The 23610-nt window shown below is 45.0% G+C and overlaps 1 protein-coding gene across 28 annotated transcripts in view; it reads right to left on the bottom strand.

The window, feature by feature from the left end:
* The window catches only part of LOC118423973, a 115639-nt gene that overhangs the window by 36276 nt on the left and 55753 nt on the right, over nucleotides 1-23610 (bottom strand). For 15 of the 28 annotated variants that reach the window (XR_004832153.1, XR_004832156.1, XR_004832155.1 and 12 more), the window contains 45 exons: nucleotides 22451-23541; nucleotides 22180-22326; nucleotides 21905-22049; nucleotides 21599-21771; nucleotides 21122-21298; nucleotides 20552-20849; nucleotides 20086-20429; nucleotides 19565-19717; nucleotides 18885-19028; nucleotides 18455-18599; nucleotides 17495-18297; nucleotides 17221-17367; nucleotides 16950-17094; nucleotides 16438-16631; nucleotides 15950-16126; nucleotides 15247-15544; nucleotides 14239-15001; nucleotides 13805-14005; nucleotides 13182-13321; nucleotides 12889-12936; nucleotides 12490-12615; nucleotides 11900-12126; nucleotides 11238-11335; nucleotides 10713-10915; nucleotides 10154-10318; nucleotides 9459-9994; nucleotides 9167-9332; nucleotides 8261-8970; nucleotides 7985-8131; nucleotides 7707-7851; nucleotides 7244-7548; nucleotides 6732-6900; nucleotides 6314-6415; nucleotides 5888-6008; nucleotides 5369-5562; nucleotides 4734-5150; nucleotides 4333-4505; nucleotides 3907-4062; nucleotides 3136-3670; nucleotides 2671-2843; nucleotides 2368-2523; nucleotides 1990-2164; nucleotides 1529-1693; nucleotides 816-1379; nucleotides 285-452 (listed from right to left, as the gene is read on the bottom strand). Coding sequence is in view for 22 of the 28 variants with exons in the window: in XM_035832320.1 (XP_035688213.1) it covers nucleotides 285-452; nucleotides 816-1379; nucleotides 1529-1693; nucleotides 1990-2164; nucleotides 2368-2523; nucleotides 2671-2843; nucleotides 3136-3670; nucleotides 3907-4062; nucleotides 4333-4505; nucleotides 4734-5150; nucleotides 5369-5562; nucleotides 5888-6008; nucleotides 6314-6415; nucleotides 6732-6900; nucleotides 7244-7548; nucleotides 7707-7851; nucleotides 7985-8131; nucleotides 8261-8970; nucleotides 9167-9332; nucleotides 9459-9994; nucleotides 10154-10318; nucleotides 10713-10915; nucleotides 11238-11335; nucleotides 11900-12126; nucleotides 12490-12615; nucleotides 12889-12936; nucleotides 13182-13321; nucleotides 13805-14005; nucleotides 14239-15001; nucleotides 15247-15544; nucleotides 15950-16126; nucleotides 16438-16631; nucleotides 16950-17094; nucleotides 17221-17367; nucleotides 17495-18297; nucleotides 18455-18599; nucleotides 18885-19028; nucleotides 19565-19717; nucleotides 20086-20429; nucleotides 20552-20849; nucleotides 21122-21298; nucleotides 21599-21771; nucleotides 21905-22049; nucleotides 22180-22326; nucleotides 22451-23541 (11829 nt within the window). In the remaining 6 variants the exon portion in view is untranslated. The remainder of the gene's footprint in view (nucleotides 1-284; nucleotides 453-815; nucleotides 1380-1528; nucleotides 1694-1989; nucleotides 2165-2367; nucleotides 2524-2670; nucleotides 2844-3135; nucleotides 3671-3906; nucleotides 4063-4332; nucleotides 4506-4733; nucleotides 5151-5368; nucleotides 5563-5887; nucleotides 6009-6313; nucleotides 6416-6731; nucleotides 6901-7243; nucleotides 7549-7706; nucleotides 7852-7984; nucleotides 8132-8260; nucleotides 8971-9166; nucleotides 9333-9458; nucleotides 9995-10153; nucleotides 10319-10712; nucleotides 10916-11237; nucleotides 11336-11899; nucleotides 12127-12489; nucleotides 12616-12888; nucleotides 12937-13181; nucleotides 13322-13804; nucleotides 14006-14238; nucleotides 15002-15246; nucleotides 15545-15949; nucleotides 16127-16437; nucleotides 16632-16949; nucleotides 17095-17220; nucleotides 17368-17494; nucleotides 18298-18454; nucleotides 18600-18884; nucleotides 19029-19564; nucleotides 19718-20085; nucleotides 20430-20551; nucleotides 20850-21121; nucleotides 21299-21598; nucleotides 21772-21904; nucleotides 22050-22179; nucleotides 22327-22450; nucleotides 23542-23610) is intronic. The other 13 variants (XM_035832323.1, XM_035832324.1, XM_035832321.1 and 10 more) reach the window with 13 other exon arrangements.

Genomic DNA, 23610 nt, shown 5'->3' with positions numbered 1-23610 from the left:
TGCTACTCTTGTATAGTGCAAATGTATAACACTTTTTTTAGATGGTAAAATGTTACTGTATAATGGAAAAAACATCAAAGAATGCAACAAAGCTGTTACAGGTCTGACAACTGGGGAATTGCATTTCCTTTCTTTCAACAGAAACACGGTTCTAATACTAAAATGTACATGTATATGATAGATCTTGGCATTTTACTACAGTGTATTACATGAACAAATGCATTTTCACATTCTTATTTATTTGCATTAAATGTACGTTAAATCCATATGTGAACACAACAGACCAGTGTCGGCCTCCCTGCAGATGATGTCAGTGATCATGTCGTTGCGACAGAACTGGTACTGAGTGTGGAGCAGGTCGATGGGCTCGTGGTCACCGTTGTCTGCGCCAGTGTCGGGACGGTCCACGTTCAGGAACGGTGTCCAGTAGAACTGCTGGCCAGGCTTGCATCCTGTCATCAATAGAACAAAAAAATTAGCTTATCTCATGACAAATCTTTGAGAGTGGCAGCCAAGCAGTGCTTGGTGTCATGACATGACGCCTTTGAGAGGGGATAAAAAGACATTTACAGTGACTAGTTTCTCCTCAAATGCCATTGGATATACATATTATAGAAATCAACATAGTTGTAGGGGCTGATGATATAAAATTCACCGTAAAGTCATTTACAATACAAACCAGCTACCATTCAAATAACGTTGCAAAACTGGCATTCATTTCAAATCTACAGGGCCTGGCCAAGAGGAGGTTGAACTCTCAATCTCCTGTTACAAGACATATTTATTAGATAACAATGATAGCCTGACTCTCTAACCTTCCACTGTGATGGGGGTAGTGGACTCTGATGTTGTCTGTGTGACAGTGAACTGGGCAGATGTTGTCTCGCCCTGGCCTGTGGTGGTTGGTCCAGTTTGCACAGTGGTATCAGTGAAGAGCTGGGTCTGGGTGGTGGACTGCTGCTGGGTGGTTGTTGGCTTGCCAGTGGTCACTTCTCCAATGGGCAGGGTAGTTGTACCAGTGGTACCTGCGATGGTTGTTGTACCAGTGACAGGGGTGGTCACTTCTCCAATGGGCAGGGTGGTTGTACCAGTGGTACCTGCGATGGTTGTTGTACCAGTGACAATGGTTGTCTCACCAGTTGTCTGGATGGGCTTGGTGGTGGTTGGGTTACCTGGCACAGTGGCAGTAGCTGTTGCTGTGGTAGGCTTCTGTGTGGTGGTGGTGACCTGCTGTGTGGTTGTGGGCTCGCGGCAGTCACAGTGGACAGAGACGGAATAGTCGTGGCAGATCTCGCCAGGCTTCTGCATGGCATTGTCACAGTGGAAGCCGTTGACAATGTCGCAGGTGACCACCTGGTTGGTATCAGTGTGCAGCAGACCTGTGCAAGATGCAAATGCAAGTATTATGTAAAATTTTAGGCAAAAGGCTAATGAAAAATCCAAGGAAAGAAATCCCAGTAAATGCTACTACTGCAGATCTACGATAAAAAATGTCTGAAAAGCATTTGATTTCAGTGGAATGACTGACCTGTAACAGTCTCCTTGCAGACGATGTCGTTGATCATCTCCTTGTCACAGAAGTGGAAGAGTGCCTGCAGTTGGTCCATGGGCTCGTGGTCTCCGTTGTCGCTACCAGCATCAGGCTTGTCGATGCTCAGGAATGGAGTCCAGTACTCTGCACCATCAGGGCAAGCTGATGCAGAGGAAACAGAGGAGGTGAGTGACACAGAAGAGGAAACTTGTACTGTTTTTAGCATTCCTTGTAAATGCAGAAGCAGAGTGGACTTAGGCCTGGCAAGAAGTTCAACATGATGATGAAAATTTAAAGCAGATTCTGGTCATCAGCAGACCAAACAATGAAGCAACTATATCAGAACAGGTATCTCCAACAGGTACAATGTCCTTAGCAGCACAACATGATGAAGCAAAAGAAGATTCTATTTTCATCAACAGGTATATTGTAGTAGGTGTCACTAATAGGTAACTGACCAGTCACTGGGAGTGTCGGGATGGTGGTGAACTGACTAGTTGTGGTCTGGCCAGGGGTGGTCACGGTGGCAATGGTGCCGGTAACCATGGGCTTCGTGGTGGTTCCAGTGGTCTCAAAGATACCGGTGACCAGTGGCTTGGTGGTGGTGGTGGCCTGGGTGGTAGTGGTCTGGAACTGTGTTGGCAGATGTATAGAAATAAGTATAATTCAAGTCTGCTGGAATATATGGCTGAGTTTTCACAGGGAAAAAAATAATTGAAAAATCCCAAATTCGTTGGTGGCAAGTTGATAAATCTCATGACAAAGTATCTGAAACCACATTTTTAACATTACTTTTTTCATGCAGGATCTTTAACAATAGTAACAGCACTACTTACCTCAGTGGTGGTCTCGCCACAGTTACAGAGAACGCTGATCTCGTAGTCGTCACACATGACAGGGTAGTTGAGAGAGTTGGAGCAGTAGAAGCCGGTGGTGGTGTCACACACAAGGCCTGCTGCACCAGTGCTGTCCCATGGAGCAAGACTGGCAACCTACATGGAGAGAAATGGTTTTGTTAGAATGTATCCATGGACATAATTTCTTATGTTGTCATTTTTCTTATATGAAAATATGACGAGCAAGCTTGAGAATTCTTGTGGGTTTAAAAACTTTAATAAAAGAAGACTTGATCTTGGTACCTCGCGGCAGTTGATGGCCTCGACCATGTCAGGGTTGCCACCACAGAGGTTGTAGGTGGTCACAATCTGGTCCAGTGGCTCAAAGTCACCATCCTGGAAGTCCTGTGGGTTTGGCTCATGGATGTTGTAGAATGGCGTCCATCCGTCAACACAGAACTCGTATGTGAATTGAGCTGTAGAGTGAAGACAATGATTTTTGAAAAGGTAAGGCAGACAAAACTACAATAATGTCGACTTAAAAAGTCATGAAAACTGGCAATTATAATCCATATTGCAAAATGCTGTCAATTTCATATTTTCAAGGTACTGACTAAAGTTTGGTCAGATTGATAATAACTATTAGAAAATCTTTTTGTCTATTTTGATTTGGCTGTTCAGGATGCACAGCTAAGGCTGTAAGGCATACCTGCAAGGAAGTGTAATGATTGTTTAGCAGTTGTTCTAGACATTAGAAGAGAAACTTACGCTTGGTGGTAGTCACAGGCTTGGTGGTTGTGGTAGCTGTGGTACTCTGGGTGGTGGTGAACTGCTGGGTAGCAGTAGTACCCTCGGTGACGGTGACAACATCAGTACCAGGAGTACCAGAGCCAATGGTAGTGGTGACAGGCTTCATGGTGGTGGTAGCCATGGTAGGTGTCAGTGTACCGATGGTGGCAGTGGTGCTCTGCTGTGTTGTACCTGGAGTCTGACCAGTGGTTGTTGTCTGTGCAACAGTCTCGGTCACCATTACTGGCTTGGTGGTAGTACCAGTGGCCAGTGTGGTGGTGTCGGTTGGGAAGGTCACAGTGCCGAGGGTGGTGGTACCAGTAGGCTGGGTGCCAATGGTCTGAGTCTGGGTCTGTGTCGGCTTGGTGGTGGTCTGGCCGATGGTTGTTGTCTGGGCAACAGTCTCAGTCACAATGATTGGCTTGGTGGTGGAGGCAGTGGCCAGTGTGGTGGTGGTACCAGTAGGCAGAGTGCCAATGGAGGTCTGGGTCTGTGTTGGCTTGGTGGTGAACACCTGTGGGAAGATGTTAGAAACTTAACAAAAATGTTTTCTGTACTTGGAAGAAATGGTTGATTTGATATGGCTCCTTCAGAGAAAATAAAGGGCAAACATGTACAAGCAAAAAGGAGCCTGAATTGTAAAGTGACAAACAATGTATAGTTGGCTTTGCAAAACAAATCTTAGACTACCAAAGTTAAATTTTTTTTGAATGAGCAAGGATATTCAACGATAGTAATTGTATAACTTACCTCAGTGGTGGTCTCGCCACAGTTACACAGAACGCTGATCTCGTAGTCATCACAGCCAACTGGGTAGTTTTGGTTGTTGGCACAGTAGAAGCCATTGGTGGTGTCACACACAAGGCCTGCTGCACCAGTGCTGTCCCATGGAGCCATGGAGCCAACCTGGACAAATAAAAATCAATGCTTAAAATCTAACCAATCTGGATTGGACTGGAACTGTGGAGTCCAAAATACTTCAACCTATACAATGACAGTTGGTGCAGAGACAAGTGCAGTTTTGCAAGATTCACAAAAACTGTTTGGACATACATTGTACATGTAACATACATTGTACTTTATGTCATGGGTAGTTTCCTTATACTGTACACAAAAATGATGTACATGAGTTCTACATAGAATTTTAGCTGAGGAAGCTAGGAATGATCTCTGTACCTCGCGGCAGTTGATGGCCTCGACCATGTCAGGGTTGCCACCACAGAGGTTGTAGGTGGTCACAATCTGGTCCAAAGGCTCAAAGTCACCATCCAGAGGGTTGAGTGGGTTTGGCTCGTGGGTGTTGTAGAATGGTGTCCATCCATCAACACAGAACTCGTATGTGAATTGAGCTGTAGAGGAAAGATATTCGTGATCATTTAGAAAGTGTATGTCAATGGAAACTGTTCCATTTCATCATGACTGATGATTTCAAGAAATGCAATCAATTACCATTCCACAAATGAAATGCTATCATTTTCAACCTAGTAACTTATCAAGTAGAGCAGTACTAGTAGAGTACATGTTGCTATCTAAAAAAGCTGTTCAAACTCATGTTGCTTGATAATTGATGCACTTACGCTTGGTAGTAGTGCTCTCTGTTGTTGGCTTGGTTGTGGTACCTGTGGTACTCTGGGTGGTGGTGAACTGCTGGGTGGCAGTAGTACCCTCAGTGACAGTGACAACATCAGTACCTGGAGTACCAGAGCCAATGGTAGTGGTGACGGGCTTCAGAGTGCTGGTAGCCATGGTAGGTGTCAGTGTACCAATCGGCTTGGTGGTGGTGAGTGGCTTGGTGGTGGTACCGGCAGTGCTCTGGGTGGTGGTAGCCTGCTGCGTGGTGGAGGCAGTGAACGTGACGATGTCTGTGCCCGGGCTGACTCCGCCGATGGTGGTAGTGACAGGCTTCATGGTGGTGCTCTGAGTTGGAGGTGTCAGCGTACCAAGTGTGCCTGTGGTCATCTGTGCGGTTGTCGTAACCTGAGCTGTGGTGGTTTCTGTAGTGTAAAAATGGCACAACAACATGAGTATAGACAAGACCAGGAAAAACACGAAACACATAGAAATAAGGAATATATTACTACATTGTAGGTAATTTCAGTTATTACTAGCAGCTTACAGCCAAAGTTCTGAAACCCTTTTCTGTCATAAGTCTTAATTATTATTCTAAGGATCTAGAATAAAGAATAAAGGTAAAGGGTTATATATCACCTACCTGCACAGTTACAGAAGACCCTGATCTCGTAATCGAAGCAGTTAGGCATTGGACCCATCTGGTCATTGTCGTTGCAGATGAGACCAACAGCGGCGTCACAGGTAACTGTCTGTCCAGCCATGGTGTAGTCCAAGTTGGCACCAGTCACGCGGCACTCGATGTCTGTGATGGTATCCTCTGGACAGAAGTCAAACCTGTACAATGCAAGTGAACAAAAGTAAGAATCCCACACTAGTACTGTAAATGCTTTTTTCTTCAGATGTTTTAAAGGTGATAGTAAGACTAAGGACTCAACATCATCAATTAAGGCTTCTTGTTCTTGTCCATAACAAAAAGAAAAGTGGCTGACAAAAGATAGTGGATGCTATCTGAAATGTCTGACCCTTTACAAGATTTAAACAGTAACTGCTGCTTGAGACGCTTTTGTATTGTGAATCCATCAATAGGTTTACTGAACAATAGTCAATCTAACTAACTAACTAGTAACTGAATCTCTGTAATGCAAAGCTGAGTACGTACTTGTCCCTGAGGTTGTCATAAGTTTCGAAATCTCCACCAGTGAGAGGGGTCGGGTAGTGCACGTTCATCCAGTCAGTCCAGCCATGCATGTCGGGAGTGCACACTGGCTCTGGCTTCAGGGCTGTAATGGATCAAACAAAGAAACACAGTTACATGAGGTCTTTGCCATAATACATGTAGTATAGAGAGGGTACTTTATCAACTTAGTTTTTTAGATCTAAGTGCTTAAATTACTTTTGATAAACAATGTATGCCTTACGATGGCTGATCCAGATTGTGACTGATTAAGAATGCTGATGAAATTCCAGAATCCTATCAATTTAAAACTGGCTTCTTTTTATTTTCCAAGATTCTATGTAAGTCTGTATTAAAAGTTTTCTTGGTTGGCATATATCATATTACTGGGTATAGTTTTCAAAGGCTTACTTGTTGTTGGTGTTTCACCATCAACATTACCCTGTGTTGTGGTTGGCTTGGTTGTCGGTGTGGTGGACAGGGAGATTGTCACTGTGGGCACAGCTGTAGTAGCTGTGAGAAGAAGAATGATTACTAAAACTTCCAAACAATGCATCACATTAAAAATTGGTTAAAAACACATATAAAAGCAATCGATAAAGGAATTTATGGCATTCAAAATTAAGATGGAGTTGAGTATTGAAGTGCATACTTCTCTTGTTGTCCTAATGCTACATGCATCTATTTTTCAGTTGAGATCAGTATACTTCTGAAATTACTTGATGTACTGAGCTGCCATGTTCAGTTTCCGTCTCTAATCTGTTATTATCCCAAAGCTACGAATGATGCATCTATTTTTCAGTTAGATGTACTGAGCTCATCAACGTACCACAGACGCAGAAAGCCCTGATCTCGTAGTCCTGGCAGCTGACAGGGAAGTTGTTGGAGTCGTCGCAGATCAAGCCGGACGCTGCCTCGCAACGCACGCCCATGTCTCCAGAGGAGAACCACGGTGTCTGGGTGCCGACAAGGCGGCACTCCACGTCCCTGAGCATGCCCTGTGGGGTGGAATATGTGATTCAATGATTAGCTCTGGAAATGATTATGTCAAAAGAACAATGTACATCTCTATATAATCTAGGTATCACACCACTGTTCAATTAATATGATGTAGTTGATATTCTTGATTTTACAAAATAACATTTTGATTCTATATGACACAAACTCTATATGGAATGTGAAATTCAACGGTCAAGTCTAGCAATAATCAAGAGAAGAGCCAATATACATTTTTGTACATTCTCTGTCTCATCACACCAATGCTAATGAAGTTGACAACTCTGCATTATTGACCCACAAATGCTTTAAAGTATTGGATGACACAAACTCAGATATTCATACCTGACAGAATGGGAAGAGCTGGACAAGCTGAGCAACTGTCTCATAGTCTCCACCATCAGCAGGGGTATCCATGTTCACCCACGGAGTCCAGTCATTGCACACAACAGGCTCGGTCTCAGTGACCACAGCCTGGGTGGTGGTGATAGGCTGGGTCTGTGTGAAAGCACCAGTGGTGGTTGTCTGACCAGTTGGCACAGTGGCAATGGTGGTTGTAGCGGTTGTACCGGTGACAACGGTGGTCTCAGTCTGAGCTGGCTTGGTAGTTGTGGTACCAAGAGTCGTGGTTGCAATGGTAGTTGTGGTCTCTGTAAAGTTAACAACAAAACAATATTTTGGTCAAAACTTTCAAAGTTAAGCATTTACAAGGTAACATTTGAATTAATCTTCTATTAGAATACAAATACACAAAGAGAGAATATATTCAAAATAAGCACTTTTTCAACTAGACATGACTGTAACTCACCCTTGCAGCCAAGAATCTCAACCTGCATGGCGATGTCCTCATTGAAGGTTGTTGGGTGGATCTGGAAGTACTGAGCTGTGATTGGTCGGTTCACATCCAGCAGGTTGGTGACTGGGGTGGTGCTGTCACTGTTGGCAGTGAAGGTCTGGTACAGAAAAGGAGATTTAGAGTTAGAATAGAATTATTTTATTTTCTATCCACCTTAAACATAAAAATGTACAATGATGTATGACTGAAAATATGACTGCTTCACAATTGAATAATATCAACCAACTTACCACAGGCCTGTTGAACTCATCAGTGTATGGCAGGAAGTTGACACCATCGTTGCTGTAGTAGACAGTGTAGGTGGTGACAAACTCATTGGTCTCAGGCTTGCCCTGGGTGATGAAGCCGGTCACGTGGGTCGGCTCTTGCAGGTCAATCTGGATGAAAGAAATTTGCAGGTTAAAGTAACTACGTTTTCTATCACAGACTTCTCATCAACTTTGAGAATGTTTGACAATTCATAGACCAACATTATTCTGTGGAAAAGCAATTGACATTAGGCATACCTGGATATACGGGTTGACATCAGTGTCATCAGGCTTCCAGGCACTTGGGTTGTTCAGGACACCATCCTCAGGCTTGTGCTGGTCATCCTGCTGAGAGGAGGCGGTGATCTGGTCTGGCTTGATCAGACCATTCTCCATTCCCATAGGCTCTGTGCAAACCTCATTATGTGCTGCAGTTGTGGTCAGCACAGGAGTTGTGGGCTTGGTGACAATACCAGTGCTGGTGACAATACCAGTGGTGGTGACCTCAGGCTTGGTCGTCTGTGTGACAACATCGGTGTATGTCACAGGCTGGGAAGAGGTGACAGTGACCACCTGGGTCTGGGTGACAGCACCAGTGGTGGTCTGACCAGTTGGAACGGTCTCAGTGACAAGAATGGTCTGGGTCTGAGTTGGCTTGGTGGTGGCCAGAGTGGTGGTGACCTCAGGCTTGGTTGTCTCTGTGACAACAACACCAGTGGCAGTCACAGGCTTTGTTGTTGTGACAACCTGAGTTTGGGTCACTGTGGGCACAGTGAAGGTACCAGTGGTGGTGGTGCCAGGTGTGCCAGTGAGAGCCTGGGTGGTCGTCTCACCAGTTGGCACGGTGGCGATGGTCTGTGTGGGAGTCGGCTTGGTGGTGCCAATCTGGGTGGTGGTCTCAGGCTGGGTCTGTGTCACTGTGGCCAGGGTTGTTGGCTTGGTGGTCTGAGATGCAGTTGTTGTCTCTTCTGCAAAGAAAGAAAAAAATCCTTATTAGCTGATTGTGCAGAAGGCAGCATAACTGCAGGTTCATTCAATCATATACCTTTGACAGTTATACTAAAACTTAAGTCATAAAGATTTCAGAATGACTTATCTTCTTGGTCCCTATTAATCAAGAAAGGCAGGAAATGACTGAGGGGAAAAAAATAGCATGAAACGTACCGCACACACAGAGGACACGGACTTCAAAGTCGCTGCATGGGATTGGTGCATTGTTCTGGTACAGACACTGCAGACCAACATCGGTGGAGCATTCCAGGTTCTCTCCAGATGTCTGAGCCATGATGTCGGTGCCGACGATACGGCACTGGATCAGCTGCAGCATGTCCTGTTGTGGAAAAGGCAGAAAACGTTAGATAAGGTTAAAGAGCTTTCTTAAAATCAGGAACAAAATGCTCATCTCTTAGTTGGTATCAAAAAGCTGTTACCAAAGATTAAAAGGACTAGAGCTGACCTTCTCGCAGAAGCTGTACTGAGCCAGAATCTGGTCAATGGGCTCGATGTCAGAGCCATCATCGTTGGGAGTGTCGAAGCTGGTCCAGTGAGTCCACATGTTGCACTGGTCCAGTTGAGAGGCTGTGGTGGTCACAGGCCTGGTGGTGGTATCAGTGAACACCTGGGTGCTTGTGGGCTTGGTGGTGGAGAGAGTTGTGGTTGGCTTGCCAGTTGTTCCGATGGACACAGTCTGGGTGGCACCAGTATCAGTGATGGTAGCTGTGGTGGTGACACCTGGCAGAGTGGTGGTCGCAGTAGGCAGGGTTGGCAGGGTGCCAATAGTCTGGGTCTGAGTCTGCAGGGTGGTGGTTTCTCCAGCAGTCGTGGTGATGGGCTTGGTGGTGGTCGGGTTGGCTGGGACAGTGGCAGTAGCTGTTGCCGTGGTTGGCTTAGCTGAAGTGGTGGTGACCTCTCCAATGGGGAGGGTGGTTGTAGACTCAACACCAGCAATGGTTGTTGTACCAACAGTTGTTGTTGTTCCAGCAGTTGTTGTCTCTGTAGTTTTGATAAAGGACAAATGTGAGTATAACATGTTTCTTCACTGACACATTTGCCGTTCATAAATGAAACAGGACAGAACAGGAAAAGAAACATTCTTACATATTCTAGCATCGCATCTACAAATATAAAGAGCAAAAAAGAATCTAAGCTCACCAATGGGGTTGCACTGGCAGTGCACAGAGACTTCGTAGTCCTCACAGCGGCCATCTTGCTGCATCTGGTTGAAGCACTTCAGTCCGGTGAACTCGTCACAGATGACGTTCTCGCCAGTCTGGAAGGAGTAGGTGGAGTCGGTGCCAACCACACGGCACAGGATGTCTGAGGGAGGGAAAAGATTTGAAATTTACTTGTTGCAATTCCAAAACAGGTTTCATCCAGAAGTTTGGAGAAATGTTGAAGGTGAAAGAATACTATAAGTTATCTCGGACCAGTTCAGCTCACAAAAGAGCTACTCGTTCGACTACTTGTGACAGAGACAGCAGATGTTACCTACCACTACCTCCTAGTACAATGAACAGTGGGTTACAGTGGTCATAAGGACTGCAACCCTTTCGAATTTCCAGCCTCATGAATGTCAGGTGTGCAAAAATAGCCAAGATATGAAATTTAAATTTCTTGGCAAAGAGGCCGGGTTGCTTTATTGATGGACTATGCACTATAGGAATGTTGACAACAAATTACATGGTAGAATAATAAACGATTTCTCTCTCACCAGTGATCATTTGGGTGTCACAGAAGTAGAACTGATCCCTCAGGGAGTCCAGGGTCTCGAAGTCGCCATCACGGCCAGTGTCTGGGGAGTCCACATCCATGTATGGAGTCCAGCCATCAACGCACACGCCGGTTGGCCTGGTGCTGGTGGTGGTGGCCAGGGTAGCGGTGGTGGTGGTCTGGGTGGCAGTGCCGGTCACTGGCCTGTGTTTGAATAGTAGTTTTAATACCAGAAGGTATGATGACGAATTAGTTTGCACAATGTACACATGTATAGTAGTTTGATTACAGTTCAACACCTTGGTAGTCCTTCGGTATCTAAGATCAACATCATAATCATTAAATTCTTAAAGCGGTAAATTGAAATAAATGGAAATAAATGGTTATCAAAGTCTTACTGAGTTGGAAAAGGCTAGAGGGATACAGCCAGAAGAACACAACTGATATCCATTTAAGGAAGAGAAAGCTAAAATAAGACTATGTAAATGGCTGATTATTGCCATCTCTGGGAATCAGCCTGTCTTACCTGGTCGTGGTGATGACCTGGGTGGTGGGGCTCATGCACTGGATGTCGTTGTTGAAGCAAGTACACCTGTCATCATCGTTCATCCAGGAGGAGCCAGGCTGGAGGAGGTTAGAGAAAAAAAATTAATATTTCTTATATTCAGAAGGATTTAATGCAGATTTTTACTTTCAGTTGTAGTTGAAACATGTTCCTTATCGTTGTGTTGAGGTTAAGTGAAGTCTTGGTTTTGACAGCTTTTTTTTTAATTCACTGATATATTGGAAGCCAGATGAGCTTCATGTAGACAATAGTTGATCAGTCTCTTAGAAGCCAGTACTTTTGTCAATCAATATTCACTGGAAAATGTTTGAATACATTACACTGATTTTCAGGCAGCATGACTAATTTTCGAAAGTCATTTACTGCTTGCTAAGTACCCTAGTACTTATGATAAAGGTTTTATTTTGTTTATCTACATTTCAATTTACTCAAAGGTTCAGACTCTGATTTGGCCTTATAACACAGAAAACTTAAAGGATCCATTGCTTGCACTAGCATCATGCGCACTTTAAGATCCACTGTACAAAAAGTGTGAGTTAGCAATTGTGGTAAATGACAGGTAAGCCTGGTACAATTTGACACAAAGCAAACATGCAGTGATCTGCACAGGTTAGAGTACTCACAGGAACAATGGTGCCATCCTCCAGCATACATGGGCAGGCACCCTCAGGCTTGCAGGTCAGCTGGCCGTTCTGGTTGTCCATGAAAGTGCCAGGTGGGCACTTGATGTCGGTGCAGGCAGCGATGCAGTAGTCATCAGGCTTGCCGTAACACTCGGTGTACATCATGTACATGGAGTGACAGATGGAGCCACAGGTGAAGGCACATGGGTTGTAGTCTGCACAGATGGCTATTGGATGAGAAGAGTGACAATTGTCAGAATAGGCACGCTCGACTCAAAGGAATTAGTTACTCATCACAAAACGAACCAATGTTGGTAACTTATGTATGTTTGCTGTTTATCCATGTGTTGTCTGGCTGTGTATTAATAGTACAGTATGGAAGCAGAGTATGTAATGGCAGATACTGTCATTGAATATGGTAAATGCAAGTCTTAGAACTACAAGAATGCCTATGGCTATGTTAAACAAAGCAAACTTTTAAGCAATTATAGATGCCAAGATGACATCCTTTCTGCAAAGCACTCCTAGACTAGTATATTGCAAGGTTCTCCTAATTTATGAAGAGCAGAATAAAAGCATAATGCACATACTGGTCACGCCAGGCTTGATGGTTGTTGTCCCAGTAGTTGTTGGCACAGTGGTGGTGGCAACAGTCTGGGTGACAAGTGGCTCAGTGGCCAGGGTGGTTGTCACCGGCTTTTCTGTGGTCTGTGTGGCTATGGAGATAAAGGACGATGCAGCCAATGAGATACATCTTTTGACAATCGCCTTGTATACTGATAGTTGCACAAAATTGCCTTGCATTGCCTTGTACATTATTTCTCAGCATCATAATAATGTACATGTACTTCAACTTCTTACTGTGTCTTATTTATTTATTTACTACATGTCTTATCTCAACTTGGTCTGTCATTCTGTATTTTATCATTTTATCTTAGGAATTTAGTCTTCTTTGTTGTGACCATTCAACGCAGCTACAAAGTTCTTACCAGTTGTGGTGCCAGGTGTAGTGGTGGTCTGAGAGGCAGTGGTGGTTTCTAAGAAAAAAAGCAAACAGAATTTTATTTGTCATCAGCAGTTTGCAATATTGTACTAACAGCAAAAATGAAAAGAAGGTTATGACAGACATTAGTATCAAGCAAACAAGGTTGAGAAAAATGTAACGCAAACATAACTGTAACACACAAGTGATGGCCTTATAAGGTTTAAAGTTAACAAAGTTTGTTCTTTCCATGGGACACTTAATAGGAAAAATCAAGTGTGGCTTTTCATTTTTACAGACCTGGGCCACAGGCACAGTGGAAGCTGACTTCGTAGTCCTGGCAGGAGCCATCAGGCTGAAGTGCGTTGAAGCACTGCAGACCGGTGTTGAAGTCGCACACGACCATGTTCTCTGTGGGCATGGCACCAGTTCCTACCTCCCTGTATAGCAGAAGATGGACATACACAGTGTTAACATTGATAATAGCACTGGTTGGAAGCTGTTGAGTCATAACATGTCCTACACATATATGTAACGAAGAAAGAGTTAAACTAAATTAAATGCAGATGATCAAGTGTCAGACCTCTGCTTCCAGACGCAAGACAAGTAGGAGAGATGCTTCATGTACATGTAATTATGTCAGGTCACAATTTCTACATATCCAGGTCAAGATGTTTATACTTTAATGCAAAAAAACGACTTTAACAAGTATCGACATATGTAGCTGTCTAGTAGACATACAACACCTCATTGTGTATTCTATCAATATTGCATAGCTTAAAATCTATGTGCAGATTGTACTAGATTAATGTACCCAGCCAGAAGTCTCAATAATATACAATAGTTTCACTAAGTCTTGTTACAATTGTTGTGCAATAAACTTTGACTTTACTTTGAAATATCATCAGAGTTGAATTTCATACCTGCAACGGATGTCATCAATCATCTCAGTGGGACAGAAGGTGTACAGAGGACGCAGAGAGTCGATGAGCTCGATGTCACCATCATTCTGGTTCTCGTTGGGCCTGTCACCGTTCATGAAGGGAGTCCAGTATGGGTAGTTCTCAGCACACAGTGGAGCATTGAAGGGCTTAGTCGTAGTGGTCACTGTAGTTGGCTTGGCACTAAAGAATGGAAACCAACAAGTTGATGAAGCAGAGATAGTTGATGAAATAGATATAAGGATCATCTAATAGATGTTTTGATATTTGTTTTGCAATTAGTAGTACATTTTGAGGATACATTAGAAAATGCAGTATGGAACTACATGTAAAATCTAATACAAGGAATAGATACTGGCAGTCTAATCAAACAGGAGCAACATGTTTTGGTTTGTATGTGGTTAATCGATGCCTACCTAGTGGTGGTGGTTGCTGCCGTGGTTGTTGTCAGGACCTGCACCTCAGTGGAGTGCTCTGTGGTTGGTGGCTGAGTGATGATCTCAGTTTGGATGGTTGGTGTAGTGGTGGCACTGGCAATGGTGGTGGTGGTTTCTCCAGCAGTGGTGGTGAGAGGCTTGGTTGTGGTTGGCTTCTCAGTTGTCTGCTGGGTGGCTGTCACGGTTCCAGTGGGCAGGGTGGTTGTACCAGTGGGACCTGCAATGGTTGTTGTACCAGTGGCAGCAGTTGTAGTCTCGCCAGTTGTCTGGATGGGCTTGGTGGTGGTTGTAAACTGCTGGGTGGTTGTACCAGTGGTCCCTTCTCCAGTGAGCAGGGTAGTTGTAGGCTCGCCACCTGCAATGGTTGTTGTACCAGTGGTCACTTCTCCAATGGGCAGGGTGGTTGTAACCTCGCCACCAGCAATGGTTGTCGTACCAGTGACAATGGTTGTCTCACCAGTTGTCTGGATGGGCTTGGTGGTGGTTGGGTTTTCTGGCACAGTGGTGGTGGCTGTTGCTGTGGTTGGCTTCAGTGTGGTGAACTCAGTCTGTGTCACCGGCTTGGTGGTTGTAACCTCGCTGGTGGCAGTGACTGGCTTAGTTGTTGTCTGCACCACACCAATGGTTGTGGTGGTCTGCTCTGGCTGTGTGGTAAACTGACTGGTCTGTGTGACTGGCTTGGTGGTGGTGACAAATGGTCCCAAGGTTGTTGTGACAACTGCAGTTGTTGTTGGCTCATTCACTGATAAAAAGAAAGAGTAGTATTGAATGTAAGGATTTTTGGTCACTTGCATACCGGTGGAAGATGCTGCAACCTTTGTGGCTCACTCAAACCAATTTGATCAACTTGTAACTTTCAACCAAACACTATGGACATCACAAGAAAAACAGTTGTAAGTTGAAACAATCCAAGCCTCCTCAGATTAAGTCTATAAAAGATCACAACTTGTAGCAAAAAGGAGAAGTGTGTCATTGCCATGTACTGACCTCTGCAGCCCAGAATCTCCAGCTGCATGCTGGGATACTCGTTGTAGGACTGAGGGTGGATCTGGACGTACTGTGCCAGGATTGGTCGGCTGATGGACACCAGGTTGGTGACAGGTGTGGTGGTGTCAGTGTTGGCGTTGAAGACCACAGGAGTGTTGGTGTCATCAGTGTATGGGATGAAGTTGACGCCATCGGTGCTGTAGTAGACAGTGTACTCGGTGACGTACTGCTCAGGTGTGTACTGAGGACGGCCCTGAGTGATGAAGCCGGTCACCTGGACAAGCTCGCCAAGATCAACCTGTAGATGAAAGACAGTGAAGGCCATTTAATTTTAAACTTTTGTGCATTGTATGTGGTATTCCTACACCATTATTTCAGACACTGTATTATGGCTGTTATAAGAACTACTGCCCTTTTTGGAATCCTTAAACTTAATTTTTTACTACAACGAATGGCTCACTTCAGTACTGAAATTACTGTAGTACATTGGCTTTTATACAAGATATAAATCTGAAATGTGGTTATCATGACATTTAACATGTAGCTACTAGTATGCTCTCAGTTCGTGTTTGTGATTCCCAAAGACATGCAACAGTATAAGAGTCACTTTGGAGAGATAGGATGCGATGCAGTGCTTAATGTTGAGAAGCTGTGCTTAGCATTCATTGCTTTCAAGTATCAAATGCTTTTGACATCCAATCACCTGGAGGTATGGGTTGACATCATCAGGAGAAGGAGACCATGCGCCGATTCCGTCCACATTGGGCAGGTTGTTGAGGATGGCCTGCTCGGGACCGTGGCTGATGATGGGGTCTGGGTACACAGAGGAGGCAGTGATCTGCTCCGGCTTGATCTCACCACTCTCCATGCCAAGAGGCTCCTGGTTAACAAAAAGAAAGACAATCATTTTAATGCTTACCATTATATTATTGTTGCTGGCCAAAAGTGTTCTACATTTAATAAAAAATGCTTGTGGGAAAAGCAAAACAAAGCACCACTTTGCAAGAGATGGATTTGTAATGGAAAGGCAGTGTCTCTTCAAGGCTCTACAACACAATTATCGTGCTCTTAAAAATCAAACATTTCCTCAACATTATAAGCTGAAACAAGGTATAAAATCAGGATTTCTCCATGTTTCTCTTTGTACTCAGAGACAGATATAGAACTATAGAAAGATTATCTAAGACAAACCTGGCAGGGAAGAGGTCCAACAGGTGTGGTGGTGGTCATCACAATGGTGGTGCCAGTGGTGGAGCTGACCACAATGATTGGGGTGGTGGTAGCCTGGGTGGTGGTAGCCTGAGTGGTAGTACCCTGAGTGGTGGTGGCCTGAGTGGTGGTAGGCTTGGTGGTGGTACCAACTGTGGCTGTGGTGGTGGTAGGCTCTGCCATGGCCAAAAAATATAATCTTATTTAGAGTTTGAAAAGGCAGTAAGAAGCTACCTGTATTGCAATGAATAAATGAATGGTTTTCATTGCACAACATCTTTTGCATCAAAACTTTTTGGAGCCCGTTGGCTGTTGGAGCCTTGTACTTTTATGAAAGCCTTACTCTAGCTCATAAATTCATAGCTCAAGACCAATAGAGCCAAATATGATAAAAACTCATACTAGATACATGCTATGTAGACCTAAGATTGCTTCCTACATCTAGATGTATTGTAAGAACATTGTTCATGTTCAGCAGAACACAGGAGACTCACCCTTGCAGCCGAGCACCTCCACCTGCATGGCGATGTCCTCATTGAAGGTTGTTGGGTGGATCTGGAAGTACTGAGCTGTGACTGGTCGGTTCACATCCAGCAGGTTGGTGACTGGAGTGGTGCTGTCACTGTTGGCAGTGAAGGTCTGGTACAGGAAAAGGAGATTAAGTGTTAGAATAGAATATTATTTTCTGTTCTCTTTAAACAAAAAAAATGTACAATGATGTAAATGGCAAATGCTTCACAAGTGAACAATTGTCAACCAACTTACCACAGGCCTGTTGAACTCATCAGTGTATGGCAGGAAGTTGACACCATCGTTGCTGAAGTAGACAGTGTAGGTGGTGACAAACTCGTTGGTCTCAGGCTTGCCCTGGGTGATGAAGCCGGTCACGTGGGTCGGCTCAAGCAGGTCAATCTGGGTGAATGAAAGGGCAGGTCAATATACATTCTACAACAAAGAACAGTCTAAAACTTGTTGATTGTTACTGTAATAGTAAAATGTTAAAAGAAGCAAGGCTTATGGCAATTTCTTGCTTAGTTACCTGGATGTACGGGTTGACATCGGTGTCATCAGGCTTCCAGGCACTTGGGTTGTTCAGGACACCATCCTCAGGCTTGTGCTGGTCATCCAGCTGAGAGGAGGCAGTGATCTGGTCTGGCTTGATCTGGCCGCCCTCCATTCCCAGAGGCTCTGTGCAAACTTCATTGTTTGCTGCTGTGGTGGTCACGGGAGTTGTGGGCTTGGTGACACCAGTGGTGGTGGTCTCAGTGACAATACCAGTGGTGGTGGTGCCAAGAGTTGTGCCGGTGACCAGAGTGCTCTGCGTCTCAGTTGGCTTGATGGTTGTGGTGCCGGTAACGATACCAGTGGTGGTGGTACCAGCAGTTGTGCCAGTGACAATGGTCTGGGTCGGAGTTGGCTTGGTGGTAGCCAGGGTGGTGGTGACCTCAGGCTTGGTCGTCAGTGTGACAACATCGGTGTATGTCACAGGCTGGGAAGAGGTGACAGTCACCACCTGAGTCTGGGTGACAGCACCAGTGGTGGTTGTACCAGTTGGCAGAGTGCCGATGGTTGTACCAGTGACAATCTGGGTGGTGGTGTCAGGCTGGGTCTGTGTGACAGCACCAGTGGTGGTTGGCTTGGTGGTCTCTCCCACTCCAAGGGTGGTGGTGCCAGTTGTCTCGGTGATAGCACCAGTGGTGGTTGGCTTCCCTGTGGTCTGGATAGTGGTACCCAGAGTGGTAGCAGTGGCTGTGCTCAGGGTGGAAGTGGTCACAGTACCGATGGTAACAGTGCCAGGAGTGGGCTCAGTGCTGAAGATGGTTGTTGCAGGTGTTGTTGTCACTGTAAGATGAGAGAAAGGACAGATTTTGCTTGATCAATTGTACAAGTCATTAAAAACATTTGCACCACTGTTGTCAGAAAAGGGATGAAATGAGACTTATTTTGCTCTCCTATTTTGGACATAAGCACACACAGATACAGCAGGAGCGGTTCTTACCTCCGCAGCCGAGGATCTCTGCCTGGAGGGCGATGTTGTCATTCCAGGTCACTGGGTGGATCTGGATGTACTGAGCTGTAATTGGTCGGCTCAGGTCCAGCAGGTTGGTGACTGGAGTAGAGCTGTCGCTGTTGGCAGCAAAAGTCTGGAAAATAGAGAAATGATACAAAAATTTACTGAATGTTGAAGAAAAACATGTTTCTGTACAAGTCTGCATCTGTTTTACTTGTACCTCTATTTGTTGCTACATGTAAGTAAAATCATGCCCTTAAGAATGAAATAAGCACAAAATTTACCAAACTGATACTACTGGAACAGTTTAGCATGTCTAGCATATCTTTAAAGTTTCAGTTCCACAATCATTTATCAGGCACAAGGAAACAAAAGAAAAGATGTTTCCTTTCTTGAAAGAAAAGAAAGGCCAACTTACCACAACCTTGCCATCATCAGTGTATGGCACAAAGTTGACACCATCAGTGCTGAAGGTGACGTAGTAGGTGGTGACAAAGTCGGTGGTTTCTGGCTCACCCTGGGTGATGAAGCCGGTCACATGGACAAGCTCTCCAAGATCAACCTGAAAGAATCCAAATTATAATATGTCATTCTTAATACAACAATTAGGTAAATTTACATTTCAAACTGAGTTCATGGAATCTATCTATCAGATGTCATTGCCATCTACATTTAAGATAACAAATGTATAGCTCATGAGCAAGAAATACATCTATGCTCAACCAACGAGGCTTGATAAAACCTCCCTGGTTCAACGTTCTGTTTGACCACTAGCCACGAATAAAGATGGTAAAATCCAACATCTGTGTCTTGACCCTTGTCCTGTTGGGAATTTTTTTTCCAATTTAACCCCCCCTCCTAAGTTGGTTAATTAATGAGATCAGTGAAACTTAAGTATTCTGTGCTGCTGCTGCAGATTTACCTCCCCAATTGATGTGGTTTGTTGCGGTATGCCCCATTTAAGTGAGAAATACCCCCAAACCATAAAGAGAGCGGACCCACATACAGACATCATATTCTTATGTGCAAACCGTATACATATGTGCTCAGCAGGCATTTCAGAATTAAAAATGATAACTGTGATTTCACCACGCCCACCTGGAGGTACTGAGTCTGGTCATTGGTGACTGGTCTCCAGGAACCAGTTGGGTTGTTCAGGACACCGTCCTCAGGCTTGTGCTGGTCATCCAGGTGAGAGGAGGCAGTGATCTGGTCTGGCTTGACCAGGCCGTTCTCCAGACCCATAGGCTCCTGTTAGCAAAAAGATGAAGATGTAAAAATTGAAGAAAGATCATGTGAGAAAGTAAAAGAGATGAAACAGACTAAGATGACCTTGTCAAACCTCCAGAATACATGCAACGTATAGAGACATGCAAGGAGAATAAATGTGACAGATTTTGATCCCGAATACATTTAATTGTAACCATGTTTTTGGACAGGGTTTGAACTCATTGCTATATTGTTAATGGCCCTTTGTAATGAGTATTTCAATTATTTATGAAGATTTATTTCTACCAAATCATCTTTTTCTACAATTCTTCTAAGTGGTAAATGCATGTTCTTATCTCTGTCTACTACCAATTGAACCATTATAAACAAAATGAAGGAAAAAACCTTACCCTGCATGGCTCGTTGTTTGCAGCGGTGGTTGTGACTGGAGTGGTTGGCTTGGTCTGGATGGTGGTTGTTCCAGGTGTAGTCACACCAGCTGTAGTTGTGGGCTTCTCAGTCACAATGCTGGTCTGAGTAACAACACCAGTGGTGGTTGTCTGCTCAGTAACCACACCAGTGGTTGGCTTGCCAGTGGTGGTTGTCACCTGGGCAGTGGTGGTGGTCTGGCCGATGGTGGTCTGGGCGGAGGTCTGTGTCACTGGCTTGGTGGTTGTTTCTGTTACAACAACAGTGCTGATTGGCTGTGTCCCTGTGGTGGTGGTGAAGAGCTGGGTTGTTGTTGGCTCGTTCACTGAAAGAAGGAAGAAGAAATTTTGGTTGGTCATTGGTGCACTTGTTTACTGCAAGAACAAGCAATATGGAAAAGAGAAAAAAAGCTGTGGCAGAAAGGACGCCGCACAACCATATACTGACCTCTGCAGCCCAGAATCTCCAGCTGCATGCTGGGATACTCGTTGTAGGACTGAGGGTGGATCTGGACATACTGTGCCAGGATTGGTCTGCTGATGGACACCAGGTTGGTGACAGGTGTGGTGGTGTCAGTGTTGGCGTTGAAGACCACAGGAGTGTTGGTGTCATCAGTGTATGGGATGAAGTTGATGCCATCAGTGCTGTAGTAGACAGTGTACTCGGTGACGTACTGCTCAGGTGTGTACTGAGGACGGCCCTGAGTGATGAAGCCGGTCACCTGGACAAGCTCGCCAAGATCAACCTGTAGATCAAAAAACAGTTGTTGGTACATATGCCTACATACAACACAATCTTCATGAAAAACAGTTGCACTCAATGTAATTTTCTGTGGCATTGCTGCTTGTATTTACAGCAAATATAAGTTTTAACATCTCAGACCTGCTAACTGAATTTATTTATAATGTAGACTCTGTTTTATAAATTTCATTCTGAATAATATAATGTCATGTACTGTATCTCCTTATCAAAAGTGTCTCAAAACAATGCTTATTTTTCAAACGTGTTGGAACGTACCTGGAGGTAAGGGTTGACATCATCAGGAGAAGGAGACCATGCGCCAGTTCCGTCCATATCGGGCAGGTTGTTGAGGATGGCCTGCTCGGGACCGTGACTTTCGATGGGATCTGGGTACACAGAGGAGGCAGTGATCTGCTCCGGCTTGATCTCACCACTCTCCATGCCAAGAGGCTCCTGTTTAACAAGAACAAAGACAATCAGAAATGGTTACTATTACATCAATTTACTGTTAGCTGCATTCTATATGTTTCACGTACACGGAAACATGACATTGACAAGTAGGAACTAATTATTGCAAGCTGTGGAGATTTTGAACAATCTTGGAACTATCAGGACAGCTGAGAGCTAAAGAGACCCATGTATGTGACATTGTTATAAATCTAGCAATTCTTCTCATCCTAATAAATTTGTTTCCACTGTCTTTTTGCTAACCAACCATGTTTAAAGGCAATAAGTTGATAACAGATAGTGTACCTGGCAGGGCAGAGGTCCAACAGGTGTGGTTGTCGTTGTGATCATCGTGGTTCCAGTGGTGCTGACAACGATGATTGGTGTAGTAGCCTGAGTAGTAGTACCCTGAGTGGTAGTAGCCTGAGTAGTGGTAGGCTTGGTTGTGGTGCCAACTGTGGCTGTGGTGGTGGTAGGCTCTGTCATGGCAAAACAATATGATTTACAGGCTTTGTCTTCAAGTAACATTTTACAAGTTAGTCTCTGCGACACAGTAGTCTCGGCCCTGAAAATGAAAATTCAAGCTAGCGACTTATTCTTCAGAATGCTCACCCTTGCAGCCGAGCACCTCCACCTGCATGGCGATGTCCTCATTGAAGGTTGTTGGGTGGATCTGGAAGTACTGAGCTGTGATTGGTCGGTTCACATCCAGCAGGTTGGTGACTGGAGTGGTGCTGTCACTGTTTCCAGTGAAGGTCTGGTACAGGAAAAGAAGATTAAGTGTTAGAATAGAATATCATTTTCTGTCCACCTTAAACATAAAGATGTACAATGATGTATGACTGTATGGCAAATGCTTTGCAAGTGAACAATTTCAACCAACTTACCACAGGCCTGTTGAACTCATCAGTGTATGGCTCAAAGTTGACACCATCAGTGCTGAAGTAGACAGTGTAGGTGGTGACAAACTCATTGGTCTCAGGCTTGCCCTGGGTGATGAAGCCGGTCACGTGGGTCGGCTCTTGCAGGTCAATCTAGTAACAAGGGGAGGTAAAAACAGTTTATTGTGGTAAACTGTAAGACTAAGCTTGAAATGAGCTCAAAATTTCAACAATTCAAGAAGGTGTAGACTATGGCATGACTAATGACAAGTCTTACCTGGATGTACGGGTTGACATCAGTGTCATCAGGCTTCCAGGCACTTGGGTTGTTGAGGACACCATCCTCAGGCTTGTGCTGGTCATCCAGCTGAGAGGAGGCAGTGATCTGGTCTGGCTTGATCTGGCCACCCTCCATTCCCAGAGGCTCTGTGCAAACCTCATTGTGCGCTGCTGTGGTGGTCACAGGAGTTGTGGGCTTGGTGACACCAGTGGTGGTGGTCTCTGTGACAATACCAGTGGTGGTGGTGCCAAGAGTTGTGCCGGTGACCAGAGTGCTCTGAGTCTCCGTTGGCTTGATGGTGGTGGTGTCAATGACAACACCAGTGGTGGTGGTGCCAGTTGTGCCAGTGATAAGGGTGGTCACAGGAGTGGGCTTGGTTGTTGTGGTGCCAGTGACAAAACCAGTGGTGGTGGTGCCAGCAGTCGTGCCAGTAACGAGAGTGGTCTGAGGCTTGGTAGTAGCAGTTGAGCCAGTGGTGGTAGTGCCAACAGTGTCAGTGACAAGAATGGTCTGGGTCGCAGTTGGCTTGGTGGTAGCTAGGGTGGTGGTGCCCTCAGGCTTGGTTGTCTGTGTCTGTGTGATAACATCAGTGTATGTCACAGGCTGGGAAGAGGTGACGGTCTGGGTCTGGGTGACAGCCTGGGTGGTGGTCTGACCAGTTGGCTCAGTGACAACACCAGTAACGGTAACAAGTGTACCAGTTGTGTCTGTAACCTGGATGGTCACTGTTGGAGTTGGCTTGGTGGTGCCAGTCTGGGTGGTGGTGCCGGGCTGGGTCTGTGTGACAGCACCAGTGGTGGTTGTCTCACCAGTGATACCCTGGGTGGTGGTGCCAGGCTCGGTCTGTGTGACAGCACCAGTGGTGGTTGGCTTGGTGGTCTCCACCACTCCAAGGGTGGTGGTACCAGTTGTCTCGGTGAAAGAGCCAGTTGTGGTTGTGCCAGGTGTCTCGGTGACCAGAATGGTGGATGGCTTCTCTGTGGTCTGGATAGTGGTGCCCAGTGTGGTAGCAACAGGTGTGCTCATGGTGGTGACGACAGTGGTTCCAGGGGTGGTCCCTGTGCTGGCAACTGTAGTTGTTGCAGTCACTGTGGAATAAAACAAAACAAGTTAGAAAAAATTACTTAGTTGTAGTTGAAAGGTATCATCCTCATCAG

Source organism: Branchiostoma floridae, chromosome 10, assembly GCF_000003815.2.
Source record: "Branchiostoma floridae strain S238N-H82 chromosome 10, Bfl_VNyyK, whole genome shotgun sequence".
Taxonomy (NCBI): Eukaryota; Metazoa; Chordata; class Leptocardii; order Amphioxiformes; family Branchiostomatidae; genus Branchiostoma; species Branchiostoma floridae.
This window is presented reverse-complemented; position numbering and strand designations above follow the sequence as displayed.